Source organism: Piliocolobus tephrosceles, chromosome 21, assembly GCF_002776525.5.
Source record: "Piliocolobus tephrosceles isolate RC106 chromosome 21, ASM277652v3, whole genome shotgun sequence".
Taxonomy (NCBI): Eukaryota; Metazoa; Chordata; class Mammalia; order Primates; family Cercopithecidae; genus Piliocolobus; species Piliocolobus tephrosceles.
Window position 1 is genome coordinate 129,651 of NC_045454.1, and position 15,260 is coordinate 144,910.

Genomic DNA, 15,260 nt, shown 5'->3' on the forward strand with positions numbered 1-15,260 from the left:
CCTCCCGGGTTTACGCCATTCTCCTGCCTCAGCCTCCCGACTAGCTGAGACTACAGGCGCCCGCCACCACTCCCGGCTAGTTTTTTGTATTTTTTTAGTAGAGAGCTAAATTTTAAAAATATTTTTTGTAGAGACGAGGTTTTGCCATGTTGGCCAGGCTGGTCTCCAACTCCTCGGCTCAAGTGATCAGTTCACCTCTTGACGGGAGATTTCAGAGGTCAGAGGTTAGATACAAGAGTCAAAACCCAAGAAGGTAGCGCTGGGCAGACTGAGTTTCAGGTCAGCAGGGTCAGATGTGCCAGGCCAAAAGTCTCCATGATGGTGGAGATCAGGACTCTTGTCCTTTGAGACAGGGTCCCTTCTCTTCTCTCCCCAACAGGACGGCAGATCCCGCCGAGAAGACGCCGCTGGGGATCCCGCGCCAGCCCGGCCGCCGGGATTGCTGCGGGGGCTACTGCGGGGGGCACTGGTGCCTACGCCGCTGGTTCCACTTCTGGGGAGCGCCGGTGACCGTCTTCATGGGCAACGTGGTCACCTACCTGCTGTTCCTGCTGCTTTTCGCGCGGGTGCTGCTCGTGGATTTCCAGCCGGCGCCACCCGGCGCCCTGGAGCTGCTGCTCTACTTCTGGGCTTTCACGCTGCTGTGCGAGGAGCTGCGCCAGGGCCTGAGCGGAGGCGGGGGCAGCTTGGCCAGCGGGGGCCCCGGGCCTGGCCGTGCCTCACTGAGCCAGCGCCTGTGCCTCTACCTCGCCGACAGCTGGAACCAGTGCGACCTAGTGGCCCTCACCTTCTTCCTCCTGGGCGTGGGCTGCCGGTGAGTGCCCCGGGGCCTTGGAACCCCGGCCCCTGGCCACCTGTCATCCTTCCTGCCCACTCCCGGGGTCTCCACTCCTGGCTTCCCCGCAGCTGGGCAGCAGGTCAAGCCATCCCTGCTGACTGGAGAAAAAGAAACAAAACCCCTCTTAGGAAAGTCAGGCATGACGATTGCCCCAGGGTAATTGACTGGCACCTGGAGATCTGGCTTCAGAGAAGGCAGGATTCAGGGGAAAACCCCGCTGTCCGCCACTCAGCCTCTGTGGCTATTTATTGCTAGGTCTGAAAGTTAACACATATTTCTGGGAGCGCCCCGACCTGCGTGCCAACCCCACCTCCTCCTTCCTGTTCCTCCACACAGCTCGTTGGTCCCAGGCCCCTTGCCCTCCTGCCCCCGACTTACTCTTTTCCTTCCTTCCTTCCTTCCTTCCTTCCTTCCTTCCTTCCTTCCTTCCTTCCTTCCTTCCTTCCTTCCTTCATCTTCCTTCCTTCGTTTTCCTTCCTTCTGTTCTTTCATTCTTTTCATTCTTTCGTTCTTTCTCTCTCTTTTTCTTTCTCTCTCTTTCTTTTTCTCTTTCTTTTCTTTCTCTCTCTCTTCCTGTCTCCTCTGCCCCCTCCCTCCCTCCCCCTTCCTTCCTTCCTTCCTTCATTTCTTCCTTCCTTCCATCCATCCTTCCATCCCTCCACGCTAAGGGTTTGACCCTTGCCCTGCCACATTAGGATACTCCTGCTTTTGAGGAGAGCAAACAGAAAACTTTACGGACACAACCTGGTGACTGCTTGTTCGTTCGTTCTTTCTTTCTTTCTTTCCTTTTTTTTTTTTTTTTTTTGCCAGAGTTCCGCTGTGTCGCCCAGGCTGGAGTATAGTGGTACAATCTTGGCTCACTGCCACTTCCACCTCCTGGGTTCAAGCGATTCTCCTGCCTCAGCCTTGCGAGTAGCTGGGATTACAGGCATGCACCACTACACCCAGCTAAATTTTTTTTTGTATTTTTTTCGTAGAGATGGGGTTTTGCCATATTGGCCAGGCTGGCCTTGAACTCCTGGCCTCAAGTGATCCACTCGCCTTAGCCTTCAGACGTGCTGGGATTACAGATGTGGGCCACCGTGCCTGGCCAACAAGCTGGTGACTGTTCACAAGGGACCTGACACATCCTGAATGGTTGACAGTGATGACAGTGATGATCCCTACTCCAGCTTTTCTCAGTAGCCACGCTGAAAGGCAGGCTTCCTCTAAGCTGTGTTAGCAGTATCACAAAGTGATTCGACATAAATAATTTATTCAAGCAGGGAGCAAGATATGAGAGTTTTGTAGAACACTAATACTTCTGTTTATCATTTGTTGTATTTTGTATAAAGTGACTTTTGAGATGAAAGGGCTAAGGCCATATGCTACCATGCTCTAGGATTGCCAGCAATATTTTGGACAGTTTATCAAACCCACCACTTTCCAGGTGAAGGAAGAATTACTACATGAGAAAAATGGAAAGATCTCAGCTTAAAAGGGAGAAGTGGGCAGGCGCGGTGGCTCACGCCTGTAATCCCAGCACTTTGGGAGGCCGAGGCGGGTGGATCACCTGAGGTCAGGAGTTCAAGACCAGCCTGCCCAACATGGTGAAACCCCATCTCTAATAAAAATACAAAAGTTAGCCGGGCATGGTGGCGGGCACCTGTAATCCCAGCCACTCAGGAGGCTGAGGCAGGAGAATTGCTTGAACCCGGAGGCGGAAGTTGCTGTGAGCCAAGATCAAGCCACTGCACTCCAGCCTGGGTGGAAAGAGCGAAACTCGGTCTCAAAGAAACAAACAAACAAAAAGGGAGAAATGTCTAATCATCTCCAGAATTGAATGGATGAATCATCCTTTGTTTTGCCAGTTCCTTCTAGATGGACATTTAGGTTCTCTCTCGCGCTCTCTCTCATTTTAAATAGAGACGGGGTCTCACTGTGTTGCCCAGGCTGGTCTCAAACTCCTGGGCTCAAGCAATCCTCCCACCTTGGCTTTCCAAAGTGCTGGGATTACAGGTGTGAGCCACCGTGCCCAGCCTTCTGTTTTTTTATTATTCCAAAATAATAAAAGTTTACATCCCAGATGTAAAGTGTATGGGTCAAAGCGTACATATGTTCTTGACGTGGATAGATTTCCTTCTAAGTAACTTCACCCATTTCCACCCCTGCCATCAGGATAAGAGAGTGCCCTCTTGAGGCCATTCTTGACAATGCCTGATACTTTGACTCTCAAATGTAGCTCTCAATTTAACTGAAAAAAAAAAAGTTTGCCTATTTAATGGGCAAACATGACTTCTCCTTGTTTTAATTTATGCACTATTGACTACCAGGTAGGTTGGACCTCTTTTCCTAAGCTTAATGGCCACGTGTGCTTGTGTCAATTGTCTTCTTTGCCCCCCCATTTTTAAAATTGGGGGTCATTGACTTTTTTTTTTTTTTTTTTAGAGTCAGAATCTTGCTGTGTCGCCAAGGCTGGAGTGCAGTGGTGCGATCTCGGCTCACTGCAACCTCCGCCTCCCAGGTTCACACCATTCTTCTGCCTCAGCCTCCCGAGTAGCTGGGACTACAGGCGCCCGCCACCACACCTGGCTAATTTTTTGTATTTTCAGTAGAGACAGGGTTTCACCGTGTTCACCAGGATGGTCTCAATCTCCAGACCTCATGATCCCCCTGCCTCGGCCTCCCAAAGTGCTGGGATTACAGGCGTGAGCCACCACGCCCGGCCCATTGATTTTATGTATATATATCTCGCTCTTCTCCTTATACTCTGGATCCTAATCCTTGGTAGTTTTGTTGGTCTTAATATCTTCTTGAATTCTGTGGCTTGTCTTTTCACTTTCACTTTTGTATGTTTCTTTTCTTTCTTTCTTTCTTTCCTTTTTTTTTTTTTTGAGCTCGCTTCGGCCTCCCGAAGTGCTGGGATTACAGGCGTGAGCCACTGCACCTGTCCATACACTAGATTTTTAATCCAGCCAAAATTTAAGTACATGAGGATGCAAAATAGGGGTAGCATTTTCATTTTCCCCATAGGAATTTCTAATATTTCTGATGTTTACTGGCCGTTTGAATTCTGTGAATTGTACGTGGTATCCTTTACCTGGCTTCCTTCCTATTCCTTCCTTTTGCTTATTGGTTTGTGGGGACTCTATATGTTTTGCCTTTTATAGGTTGGATAGATATTCCGACAGTTTTTCCCAGCTTGATTCTTACGGGGACCGGCTGTTTGCTAAGGCCATCGTTCATTCAGTCATTACTGAATAGACGCAGCCATTTTTCAAATGGGTGCCAGTGCCCTGCGTGGACCAGCTTGGCACTGAGTAAATTTGAGTAAACCTCAGGTGACTGGGAGGGTCCTGGTCCTGCCCGGTGGAGGCTGCAGCTTCATCTGAAGCATGGCATTGGGAAGACTCCCATTTTCCTTGGCGTCTTGTGACACTTGAGTAACCCTTGCGGCATCTCCCCACACCACAGGCTGACCCTGGGTTTGTACCACCTGGGCCGCACTGTCCTCTGCATTGACTTCATGGTTTTCACGGTGCGGCTGCTGCACATCTTCACGGTCAACAAACAGCTGGGGCCCAAGATCGTCATTGTGAACAAGATGGTGAGGGAGGGGCGGGGTGGAAGTGGGCGGGGCCATAGGAAAAGGGGTGGGGCTGGGGAGGGAGTGGTCTGTGGAGAAAGGGTGTGACTTTGGGGAGCAAGGGGCGTGGTTTTGGGATAAGGGGTGGGGAAGGGCGGGGCCAGATTCAGCCACATCTCCCCACAGATGAAGGATGTGTTCTTCTTCCTCTTCTTCCTCGGCGTGTGGCTGGTGGCCTACGGCGTGGCCACGGAGGGGCTCCTAAGGCCACGGGACAGTGACCTCCCAAGTATCCTGCGCCGCGTCTTCTACCGTCCCTACCTGCAGATCTTTGGGCAGATCCCCCAGGAGGACATGGATGGTAGGGGGGGATGACAGGGCCTGACAGCCTCCCTCTGAGTCTCTGTCCCCACTCTCTGGGTCTCTGTACCCCTGTTTCTAAGAAAATGTCTCTGAGTCTCTGTCTCCCTCGTTCTCTGGATCTCTGAGTGATACCCTATATTTCCTATCATCTTCTCTCTGGGTCTCTGCCCACCCCACCCCCTCTGTCTTTCTGCTGTCTTTTTTTTTTTTTTTTTAGATGGATGTTAGAAATGTTTGTTTTTTGGTGTCGTAAAGAAATAGTACTTGAACATCAATTTAATTTTTTTAGTAAGGCCATTTTAATTTTTTGTAGAAAGTGTACACTCGCCAGCAGTTTTGCCACGAGAATACACCGAACAAAGGCGATAGGGTCATTTATAACCTGACGCGTCTATCTTACTGCTGTGTCTGGTTTTTATTGGCTGGAACCGAACTTTACATTTTGTATTTGTCTTGACTGGCTGGTAACTTAGAACTTTTTAAAAGAGGCAAAGGCAGAGGAGAACAAAGGAAGGAGGAGGTAACTTGTGGAATGTTGAGAAAGGTAAAAACACTTTTAAATAAGGAATAGGAACAGGCTATGACCTAATGCTTGCTTGGACCAGTATAAGCATGCCAGGGCAAATATTTAGGCTAAATTGTGGGAGCTAAGAATGTAAAGTACATTGATTTCTTTATTACGGCTAACAGATATTTAAGAATGTTAGCACAGGTCTGTGAATACATTTTGTTTCTAAAAGAAGTTACTATTTATTCTTAATTAGATAGGGAGGAGAGTCTTTAAAGAGGAGCCTCTGCTTTACTTTTTACATGGAGTTTTGCTCTTGTTGCCCAGGCTGGAGTGCAATGGCGCGATCTCAGCTCACTGCAACCTCCGCCTCCCGGGTTGAAGCAATTCTCCTGTCTCAGCCTCCCAAGTAGCTGGGACTACAGGCTCGTGCCACCATGCCTGGCTAACATTTTTGTATTTTTAGTAGAGAGTGGGTTTCATCATATTGGTCAGGCTGGTCTCGAACTCCCGACCTCAGGTGATCCGGCCATCTCCGCCTCCCAAAGTGCTGGGGTTACAACATGAGCCACCACACCTGGCAGTCTTTCTGTCTTTCTTAGGCCTCTGTCCCCATCACCCCATCTCTGAATGTCTCTCTTCACAGTGGCCCTCATGGAGCACAGCAACTGCTCGTCGGAGCCCGGCTTCTGGGCACACCCTCCCAGGGCCCAGGCAGGTGTCTGCGTCTCCCAGTATGCCAACTGGCTGGTGGTGATGCTCCTCGTCATCTTCCTGCTCGTGGCCAACATTCTGCTGGTCAATTTGCTCATTGCCATGTTCAGGTGAGGCCTGACTGCTCTCTGCTCCGACCCCACCAGCATGACCCATGGCCCTCTCATGACTCTTGAATGCCGTCTAATGAATTCTGTCTTTAGTCCCTGAACTCTGATCCAATCTAATGCTGCCTTCTCCCGAGACCCAAGCAGACCCTGCTTGTGACTTGTACTTTGGACTGATCCTCTTCCTGAGCCCAGTTTGAACTTCCTTATTTTTATTTTTTTGAGACAGAGTCTCACTGTGTCGCCAAGGCTAGAGTGTGGTGGTGTGATCATAGCTTACTATAGCCTCGACCTCCTGGACTCAAGCAATACTCCTGCCTTAGCCCCATAGTAGCTGGGACTACTTTAAATTAGCCAGGCCAGCATGCCTGCCTAATTAAAAAATTTATTTGGAGAGGGGGGGTCTCACTATGTTGTCTAGGCTGGTCTTGAGCTCCTAGACTCAAGTGATCCTCCCTGCTCAGCCTCCCAGAGTGCTGGGATAATCTGTTGCCCAGGCTGGAGTGCAGTGGCAAGTTCTGGTTCACTGCAACCTCCACTTCCTACTCCCCTACACCCGGTTAATTTTTTGTACTTCTAGTAGAGACAGGGTTTCACCATGTTGGCCTCGAACTCTTGACCTCAAGCGAGTGGCCCGCCTCGGCCTCCCAAAGTATTGGGATTACAGGTGTGAGCCATCGCGCCCAGCCAACTTTGTTTTTTATTCTGGTAAAATTATATAAAATTTCCCATTTTTCCTCTTTTTTTTTTTTTTTTTTTTGATGGCGTCTCGCTCTGTTGCCCAGGCTGGAGTGCAGTGGCACAATCTCAGCCGACTACAAGCTCCGCCTCCTGGGTTCACGCCATTCTCCTACCTCAGCCTCCCGAGTAGCTGGGACTACAGGTGCCTGCCACCACGCCCGACTAGTTTTTTGTATTTTTTAGTAGAAACAGAGTTTCACGGTGTTAGCCAGGATGGTCTCGATCTCCTGACCTTGTGATCCGCCCGTCTCGGCCTCCCAAAGTGCTGAGATTACAGGCTTGAGCCACCGCATCTGGCCATATTTTTTTTAAATTTTATTTGTTTATTTATTTTTAGTAGAAACGGGGTTTCACCCTGTAAGCCAGGATGGTCTCCATCTCCTGTCCTTGTGATCCACCTGTTTCGGCTGGATCCCAAAGTGCTGGGATTACAGGCGTAAGCCATCGTGCCCAGTGGCTATTTTTATTTATTTACTTACTTATTTATTTATTTATTTATTTATTTATTTATTGAGACAGAGTCTCACTCTGTCTCCTGGACTGGAATGCAGTGGCATGATCTTGGCTCACTGCAAGCTCCGCCTCCTGGGTTCACGCCGTTCTCCTGCCTCAGCCTCCCAAGTAGCTGGGATTACAGGTGCCCGCCACCAAGCCCGGCTAGTTTTTTGTATTTTTAGTAGAGACGGAGTTTCACCGTGTTAGCCAGGATGGTCTTGATCTCCTGACCTCGTGATCCGACAGCCTCGGCCTCCCAAAGTGCTGGGACTACAGGCGTGAGCCACCGCACCCAGCCTATTTTTTTTTAGAAATGAAACTCCTTTTTAATCCTATGTTGGGTCCTTCTGTTTGCTTCCTTTCTCATTGGCATGATTTTTGCCAAGAAAATATAAAATTTCATTGGCTTTCTTTTTTTTTTCAGAGATGGGGTCTTGCCATGTTGCCCAGGCTGATCTTGAACTCCTGGGCTCAAGCAGTCCTCTTGCCTTGCCTCGGCCTTCCAAAGTGCTGGGATTACAGGCATGAGCCCCTGTGCTGGACCTATTGGGACCTATTGTATTAGTTTCCTAGGGCTGCCAAAGTACCAAAAACTGTGTGGCTTTAAATCACAGAAATTTCTTGTCTCACAGTTAGAGGTCCAAAATCAAGGCATCGACCAAGTCATTTTCTTCTGAGGGCTGTCGGGGAGAGCCTGTTCCATGTCTCTCCTGTCACGTCTAGTGTTTTGCTGGCCATCTTTGGCTTTTAGTTGCATCATTGAAACCTCTGCTTTCATCTTCCAAATTTCCCTTTTTGATAAAACGTTACTTAAATTGGATTAGGGACCACCCTAATAACTTCATTTTAACTTGATCACATCTGTAAACTCTATTTCTGAATAAAGCCACATATTTCATAAATTAAAAAAATTTTACAAGGTCACAGTCTGAGGCACTACGGGCTATGACTTCAACATATCTTTTTCTTTTTCTTTCTTTCTTTTTTTTTTTTTTGAGACAGAGTCTTGCTCTGTTACCCAGGTTGGAGTTAAGTGGCGCAATCTCGGCTCACTGCAGCCTCCACCTCCTGGGTTCGAGGGATTCTCCTGCCTCAGCCTCCCGAGTAGCCGGGATCACAGGCGCCCGCCACCATGCTCAGCTAATTTTTGTATTTTTAAGTAGAGACGGAGTTTCACCATGTTGCCCAAGCTGATCTCAAATTCCTGACCTCAGGCGATCCACCTGCCTCGGCCTCCCAAAGTGCTGGAATTAACAGCCATGAGCCACTGCGCCTGACCAGACTTCAACATATCTCTAGCAGGCTACAATTAAATGCATGACACTCATAGATGTATGAGTTTATTTCTGGACTTTCAATTCTATTCCACTCATCTGTGTCTATCCCTATGCCAGTACCACACAGGTTTTTGGGTTCTTTTTGAGACAGAGTCTCGCTGTTGTCACCCAGGCGGGAGTGCAGTGGTGCGATCGCTGCTCACTGCAATATCCACATCCCAGACTCAAATGATTCTCCTGACTCAGCCTCCTGAGTAGCTGGGATTACAGGCACCTGCCACCAGGCCTGGCTATTTTTTTTTTTTTTTTTTTTTTTGGTATTTTTAGTAGAGATGGGGGTTTCACCATGTTGGCCAGGCTAGTCTCGAACTCATGACCTCAGGTGATCCACCCACCTCAAGGTGCTGGGATTACAGGCATGAGCCACCACGTCTAGCCCAGTTTTTATTACTGTAGGTTCATAGCAAATTTTGACATTGGAAATATGAGTCTCCTTTATTTTTTAAGATTGTTTTGGCTATTCAGGGCCTCCTGCAATTCCATATGAACTTGCAGATCAGAGTTTCTGTCTGTCAAAAAGGTTGTTGGAGTTTTCTTTTCTTTTCTTTTTTTTTGAGACAGAGTTTCATTCTTGTTGCCCAGGCTGGAGTGCAATGGCGTGATCTCAGCTCACCACAATCTCTGCCTCCCGGGCTCAAGCAGTTCTCCTGCTTCAACCTCCTGAATAGCTGGGATTACAGGCATGCACCACCACGCTCAGCTAATTTTGTATTTTTAGTAGAGATGGGGTTTCTCCATGTTGGTCAGGCTGGTCTTGAACTCCTGACCTCAGGTGATCCACCTGCCTTGGCCTCCCAAAGTGCTCGGATTACAGGTGTGAGCCACTGCGCCCGGCCAGTTGTTGGAATTTTCATTGGGATTGCGTTGAATCTGTAGATTGTTTCAGGTAGTACTGACATTTCATCTAGGTGTTCTTTTTAATGTTTTTCCAGCAATATTTGGTAGTTTTCAGGCTACAGGTTTTTCACCCTCTTGGTTAACTTTACTCCTAGGTGCTTAACCTTTAGATGCTGCTGTAAGTGGAATTGCTGTAAGTGGAATTTCCTTTTTGGATTGTTCATTGCAGGTGTGTGGAAACACAACTGATTTTTGTGTGATCTTGTACCCTGTAACTTTGCTGAATCTGCAGCTCTAGAAGCTTTCTTGTGATTCTCTGGCATTTCCTATATATAGGATCATGTCATCTGTGAATAGAGATATTTTTACTTCTTCCTTTCCAATTTGGATGCTTTTTATATATTTTTTTCTTGTTTAATTGTTCTAGCCAGAACTTCCAGTACAATGTTGAATAGCAGTGGTAAAAGTGGATGTCCTTGTCTTGTTCCTGATCTTAGGCAGAAAGCTTTCAGTCTTTCACCATTAGGTATGACGTTAGCTGTGCGTTTTTCAGAAGTACCTTTTCTCATGTTGAGAAAGTTTATTTCTATTCCTAGTTTATGATTTTTAAAAACTATGATGCCTGGGCATGGTGGCTTATGCCTGTAATCCCAATACTTTAGGAAGCCAAAGTGGGAGGATCACTTGAGGCCAGGGATTCAAGACCGACCTGGGCAACATAGTGAGACCCTATCTCAATAAAAAACAAATTTTGCCAGGCATGGTGGTGCATGCCTGTAGTCCCACCTACTCAAGAGGCTGAGGCAGGAGGACGGCTTGAGCCCAGGAGGGCAAGGCTGTGGCTGCAGTGAGCCATGATTTCACCACTGCCATGATCATGCCAGCAACAGAGTGAAACCTTGTCTCAAAAAAAAAAAAAAAAAAAAAGCCGGGCTTGGTAGCTCACGCCTGTCATCCCAGCACTTTGGGAGGCCAAGGTGGGCAGATCATGAGGTCAGGAGATCAAGACCATCCTAACTAACACGGTTGTAGGGGCCCACCCTACAGGGTCTGTGGGTTTTTCTCCCTGTATGTGGAGACGAGAGATCATAGAAATAAAGACACAAGGCCGGGCGCGGTGGCTCAAGCCTGTAATCCCAGCACTTTGGGAGGCCGAGACGGGTGGATCACGAGGTCAGGAGATCGAGACCATCCTGGCTAACATGGTGAAACCCCGTCTCTACTAAAAATACAAAAACTAGCTGGGCGAGGTGGCGGGCGCCTGTAGTCTCAGCTACTCGGGAGGCTGAGGCAGGAGAATGGCGTAAACCCGGGAGGCGGAGCTTGCAGTGAGCTGAGATCCGGCCACTGCACTCCAGTCCGGGCGACAGAGCGAGACTCCACCTCAAAAAAAAAAAAAAAAAAAAGAAATAAAGACACAAGACAAAGAGATAAAAGAAAAGACAGCTGGGCCCAGGAGACCACTACCACCAAGACAGGGAGACCAGTAGTGGCCCCGAACGCCTGGCTGCGTTGTTATTTTTTGGATACAAAGCAAAAGGGGCAGGGTAAAGAGTGTAAGTCATCTCCAGTGATTGATGAGGTCACGTGAGTCACGTGTCCACCAGACGGGGGGCCCTTCCCTGTTAGGTAGCCCAGGCGGAGAGAGAGAGGACAGCTCACGTCATTATTTCTTCTATGCTCTTTTCAGAAAGATCGAAGACTTTAATACTTTCACTAATTTTACTACTGCTCTGTAGAGGGCGGAGCCAGGTGCACAGGATGGAACATGAAAGTGAAACAGGAGCGTGACCGCTGAAGCACAGCATCACAGGGAGACGGTGAGGCCTCCGGATGGCTGTGGGCAGGCCTGACTGATGTCAGGCGCTCCATGAGAGGTGGTGGAGCAGAGTCTTCTCTAAACTCACTTGGGGAAAGAGAGACTCCCTTTTTCGGTCTGCTAAGTAGCTGGTGCTTTTCCTTGGCACTGATGCTACCGCTACACCACAGTCCGCTTGGTAACGGGCGTCTTCCCAGACGCTGGCATTACCGCTAGACCAAGGAGCCCTCTAGTGGTCCTGTCTGGGCATGACAAAGGGCTCACACTTGCCTTCTGGTCACTTCTCACTATGTCCCTTCAGCTCCTATCTCCATATGGCCTGGTTTTTCCTAGGTTATAATTGTAGAGCAAGGATTATTATAATATTGGAATAAAGAATAATTGCTACAAACTAATGATTAATGATATTCATATGCAATCATATCTATGATCTAGATTTAGTATAACTCTTGTTATTTTATATATTTTATTACACTGGAACAGCTCGTGCCCTCGGTCTCTTGCCTCGGCACCTGAGTGACTTGCCACCTACACACGGTAAAACCTCGTCTCTACTAAAAGTACAAAAAATTAGCCGGGCGTGGTGGTGGGTGCCTGTAGTCCCAGCTACTCGGGAGGCTGAGGCAAGAGAATGGCGTGAACCCGGGAGGGGGAGCTTGCAGTGAGCCAAGATTGCACCACTGCACTCCAGCCTGGGTGACAGAGCCAGACTGCGTCTCAAAAAAAAAAAAAAATCATGAAGTGTTGTTGAATTTTGTCAAATGCCTTTTCTGTGTTGGTTGAGATCATGTGGTTTCCCCCACACCTTGTTCTATTAATGTGGTGTTTGCACTGGTTTTTGTATGTTTAACTACCTTTACTTTCCTAGGATAAATCCCCATTTAGTTATGGTGTAAAATCCACTTAATATGCTGCTGAATTAGATTTGCTAGTATTTTTTCAGGATGTTTATATGTATATTCATAAGGGCTACTGGTCTGTAATTTTCTTGTGATATCTTTTTTTTTTTTTTTTTTTTTGAGGCAGAGTCTCACTCTGTCACCTGGACTGGAGTGCAGTGGCCGGATCTCAGCTCACTGCAAGCTCCGCCTCCCGGGTTTACGCCATTCTCCTGCCTCAGCCTCCCGGGTAGCTGGGACTACAGGCACCCACCACCTCGCCTGGCTAGTTTTTTTTTTGTATTTTTAGTAGAGACGGGGTTTCACTATGTTAGCCAGGATGGTCTCGATCTCCTGACCTCGTGATCCGCCCGTCTTGGCCTCCCAAAGTGCTGGGATTACAGGCTTGAGCCACCGCGCCCGGCTCTTGTAATATCTTTATCTGGCTTTGGTATTACAGTAATGCTGGCCTCATGGAATGAGTTAGGAAATGTTCTCTCCTTTTCAATCTTTTGGACAAATTTGAGAAACATCCTTGTTATTATTCTTCTTCTTTAAATGTTTGATAGAATTCACCAGCACAGCCATCTGGTTTTGGGCTTTTCTTTATTGAAAGGTTTTTGATTAAATCTCTTATGATAAGTCTATTGAGATTTTCTATTTTTTCTTGAGTCAGCTTAGGTAATTTGTGTGTTCCTAGGTATTTGTCCATTTCACTTATCTAGTTTGTTGACATGTAATTGTTGATAGTATTCTCTTACAATCCTTTTTATTTTGGTAAGGTCGGTAGTAATGTCTCCATTTTCATTTCTGATGTCAGTTATTTGTGTCCTGGCTAATTTTTGAGCCCAATTTTAACCTGACTTCAACCTCTACCTTAAGCCATGATACCATGTCCAACTTGACCTCTGGACATCTGACCCTTGGCCCTTCTAACCTGACTTTTTTTTTTTTTTTTGAGACGGAGTCTCACTCTGTCTCCCAGGCTGGAGTGCAGTGGCACGATCTCAGCTCACTGCAACCTCCACCTCCTGGGTTCAAGCGATTCTTCTGCCTCAGCCTCAGCCTCACCCTCCCCAGTAGCTGGGATTACAGGCACCCGCCACCAAGCCTAACTAATTTTTGTATTTTTAGTAGAGATGGGGCTTCACCATGTTAGCCAGGCTGGTCTCGAACTCCTGACCTCAGGTGATCCGCCCACCTCGGCCTCCCAAAGTGCCCGGAGTACAGGCTTGAGCAAATGGGCCCAGCCCTAACCTGACTTCTAATCGCATCCTGTAACCTCTTACTTTAGTGATCTTGACTTCTGTCTGCTGCCGTAGACTTTGAACAATTATTGCCTGGCATCTAACCTTTGTCCTTGCTTCTGGCTGGGCCCTTATCTCAAGTGACCTTTGACCTCTGGCCTCTGCAGCTACACGTTCGGCAAAGTACAGGGCAACAGCGATCTCTACTGGAAGGCGCAGCGCTACAGCCTCATCCGGGAATTCTACTCTCGGCCCGCGCTGGCCCCGCCCTTTATCATCATCTCCCACTTGCGCCTCCTGCTCAGGCAATTGTGCAGGCGCCCCCGGAGCCCCCAGCCATCCTCCCCGACCCTCGAGCATTTCCGTGAGAACAGAGCTTGGCTTAAAAAGGAGAAGTATAGGGGACCGGCAGCCTGGAAGGCGAGGGGAAGGGGCATGCCCCAAATGACTAATACTAGTGGCTTACGCAGCGAGGGGCGGGGTTTAAACAACAAGGGGCGGGGCTTAAGCACTGAGGGGCAGGGCTTAGGGGTGAGGGGCGGGGCATGTTCTCGAATCACCAGGGGCCGGGTCTGAGATAGCATGTTCTGAGGGTGTCAGAAGGGGCAGCTGGGCTTGGGAAGGGGCGTGGCCTTAGCCCTTTGACTCCGCCCGCCCCTGCAGGGGTCTGCCTTTCTAAAGAAGCCGAGCGGAAGCTGCTAACGTGGGAATCGGTACAGAAGGAGAACTTCCTGCTGGCATGCGCTAGGGACAAGCGGGAGAGCGACTCCGAGCGTCTGAAGCGCACGTCCCAGAAGTGAGAGCGGGGCCTGGTTGGGGATAGGGCTTCTGGCCTGGGGCGGATCCTGACTTCGGTTGAAGTCAGGGTCCTGGGAGGGAGGGAGGAGGCCCGGGAAGCAGGCGAGCCCCGGGGGGGTGGGTGGGCTGCGGGTGCCCCCGGTAAGAGGCCCTCCCTTCTCAGGGTGGACATGGCACTGAAACAGCTGGGACACATCCGCGAGTACGAACAGCGCCTGAAAGTGCTAGAGCGGGAGGTGAGGGCTTGGGGTTTGGCTGGGGAACTGTGGCAGGGGTCGGGCAGGGGTTTCCATCTCCTGCTCTGACATTCCTCCCGTTCCCCAGATCCAGCACTGTAGCCGCGTCCTCGGGTGGGTGGCCGAGTCCCTGAGCCGCTCTGCCTTGCTGCCCCCAGGTGGGCCGCCACCCCCTGACCTGCCTGGGCCCAAAGGTCAGTGTGTAGCATCAGCCTGTGCATCTCCAGCCTCTGTTCCAGTATGTTTGCGTGTTTTTCTCTCTTGGCGCCTTTCCAGGGTCTCTGGGTCACTCTCTTGGTCTCCTTTGAGCATTTTGTACTGTGGTCTTCGTGTTCCTTCTTTTATGCCAGTCTCCCAGTTTTTCTGTCTCTCCCCTTCCCTGCCAATCACCAGCTCTCTCTTTTCTCTCCTCCCCCAGACTGAGCCCTGCTGGCAGACTTCAAGGAGAAGCCCCCACAGGGGATTTTGCTCCTAGAGTAAGGCTCATCTGGGCCTCGGCCCCCGCACCTGGTGGCCTTGTCCTTGAGATGAGCCCCGTGCCCATCTGGGCCACTGTCGGGACCACCTTTGGGAGTGTCATCCGTACAAACCACAGCATGCCTGGCTTGTCCCAGAACCAGCCCCAGCCTGGGAGGATCAAGTCCTGGAGCCCAGGCCATTATCCCTCTGGGGACTCTGCCACAGCAGGGGAGGCTGGAGGGTCCTTGGGGTAACAGGGACCACAGACCCCTCACCACCCACAGATTCCTCACACTGGGGAAATAAAGCCATTTGAGA

The 15,260-nt window shown here is 49.4% G+C and overlaps 1 protein-coding gene across 1 annotated transcript in view; it reads left to right on the top strand.

Moving 5' to 3' along the window:
* LOC111519901 (transient receptor potential cation channel subfamily M member 4) overlaps nucleotides 1–15,260 on the top strand; it is a 53,899-nt gene extending 38,639 nt beyond the window's left edge. The window contains exons 17-25 of the mRNA XM_026453101.1: nucleotides 380–814; nucleotides 4,292–4,424; nucleotides 4,590–4,764; nucleotides 5,921–6,098; nucleotides 13,617–13,813; nucleotides 14,113–14,245; nucleotides 14,411–14,483; nucleotides 14,572–14,677; nucleotides 14,902–15,260. Of these exons, the coding sequence (XP_026308886.1) occupies nucleotides 380–814; nucleotides 4,292–4,424; nucleotides 4,590–4,764; nucleotides 5,921–6,098; nucleotides 13,617–13,813; nucleotides 14,113–14,245; nucleotides 14,411–14,483; nucleotides 14,572–14,677; nucleotides 14,902–14,906 (1,435 nt within the window). The 3' untranslated portion in view covers nucleotides 14,907–15,260. The remainder of the gene's footprint in view (nucleotides 1–379; nucleotides 815–4,291; nucleotides 4,425–4,589; nucleotides 4,765–5,920; nucleotides 6,099–13,616; nucleotides 13,814–14,112; nucleotides 14,246–14,410; nucleotides 14,484–14,571; nucleotides 14,678–14,901) is intronic.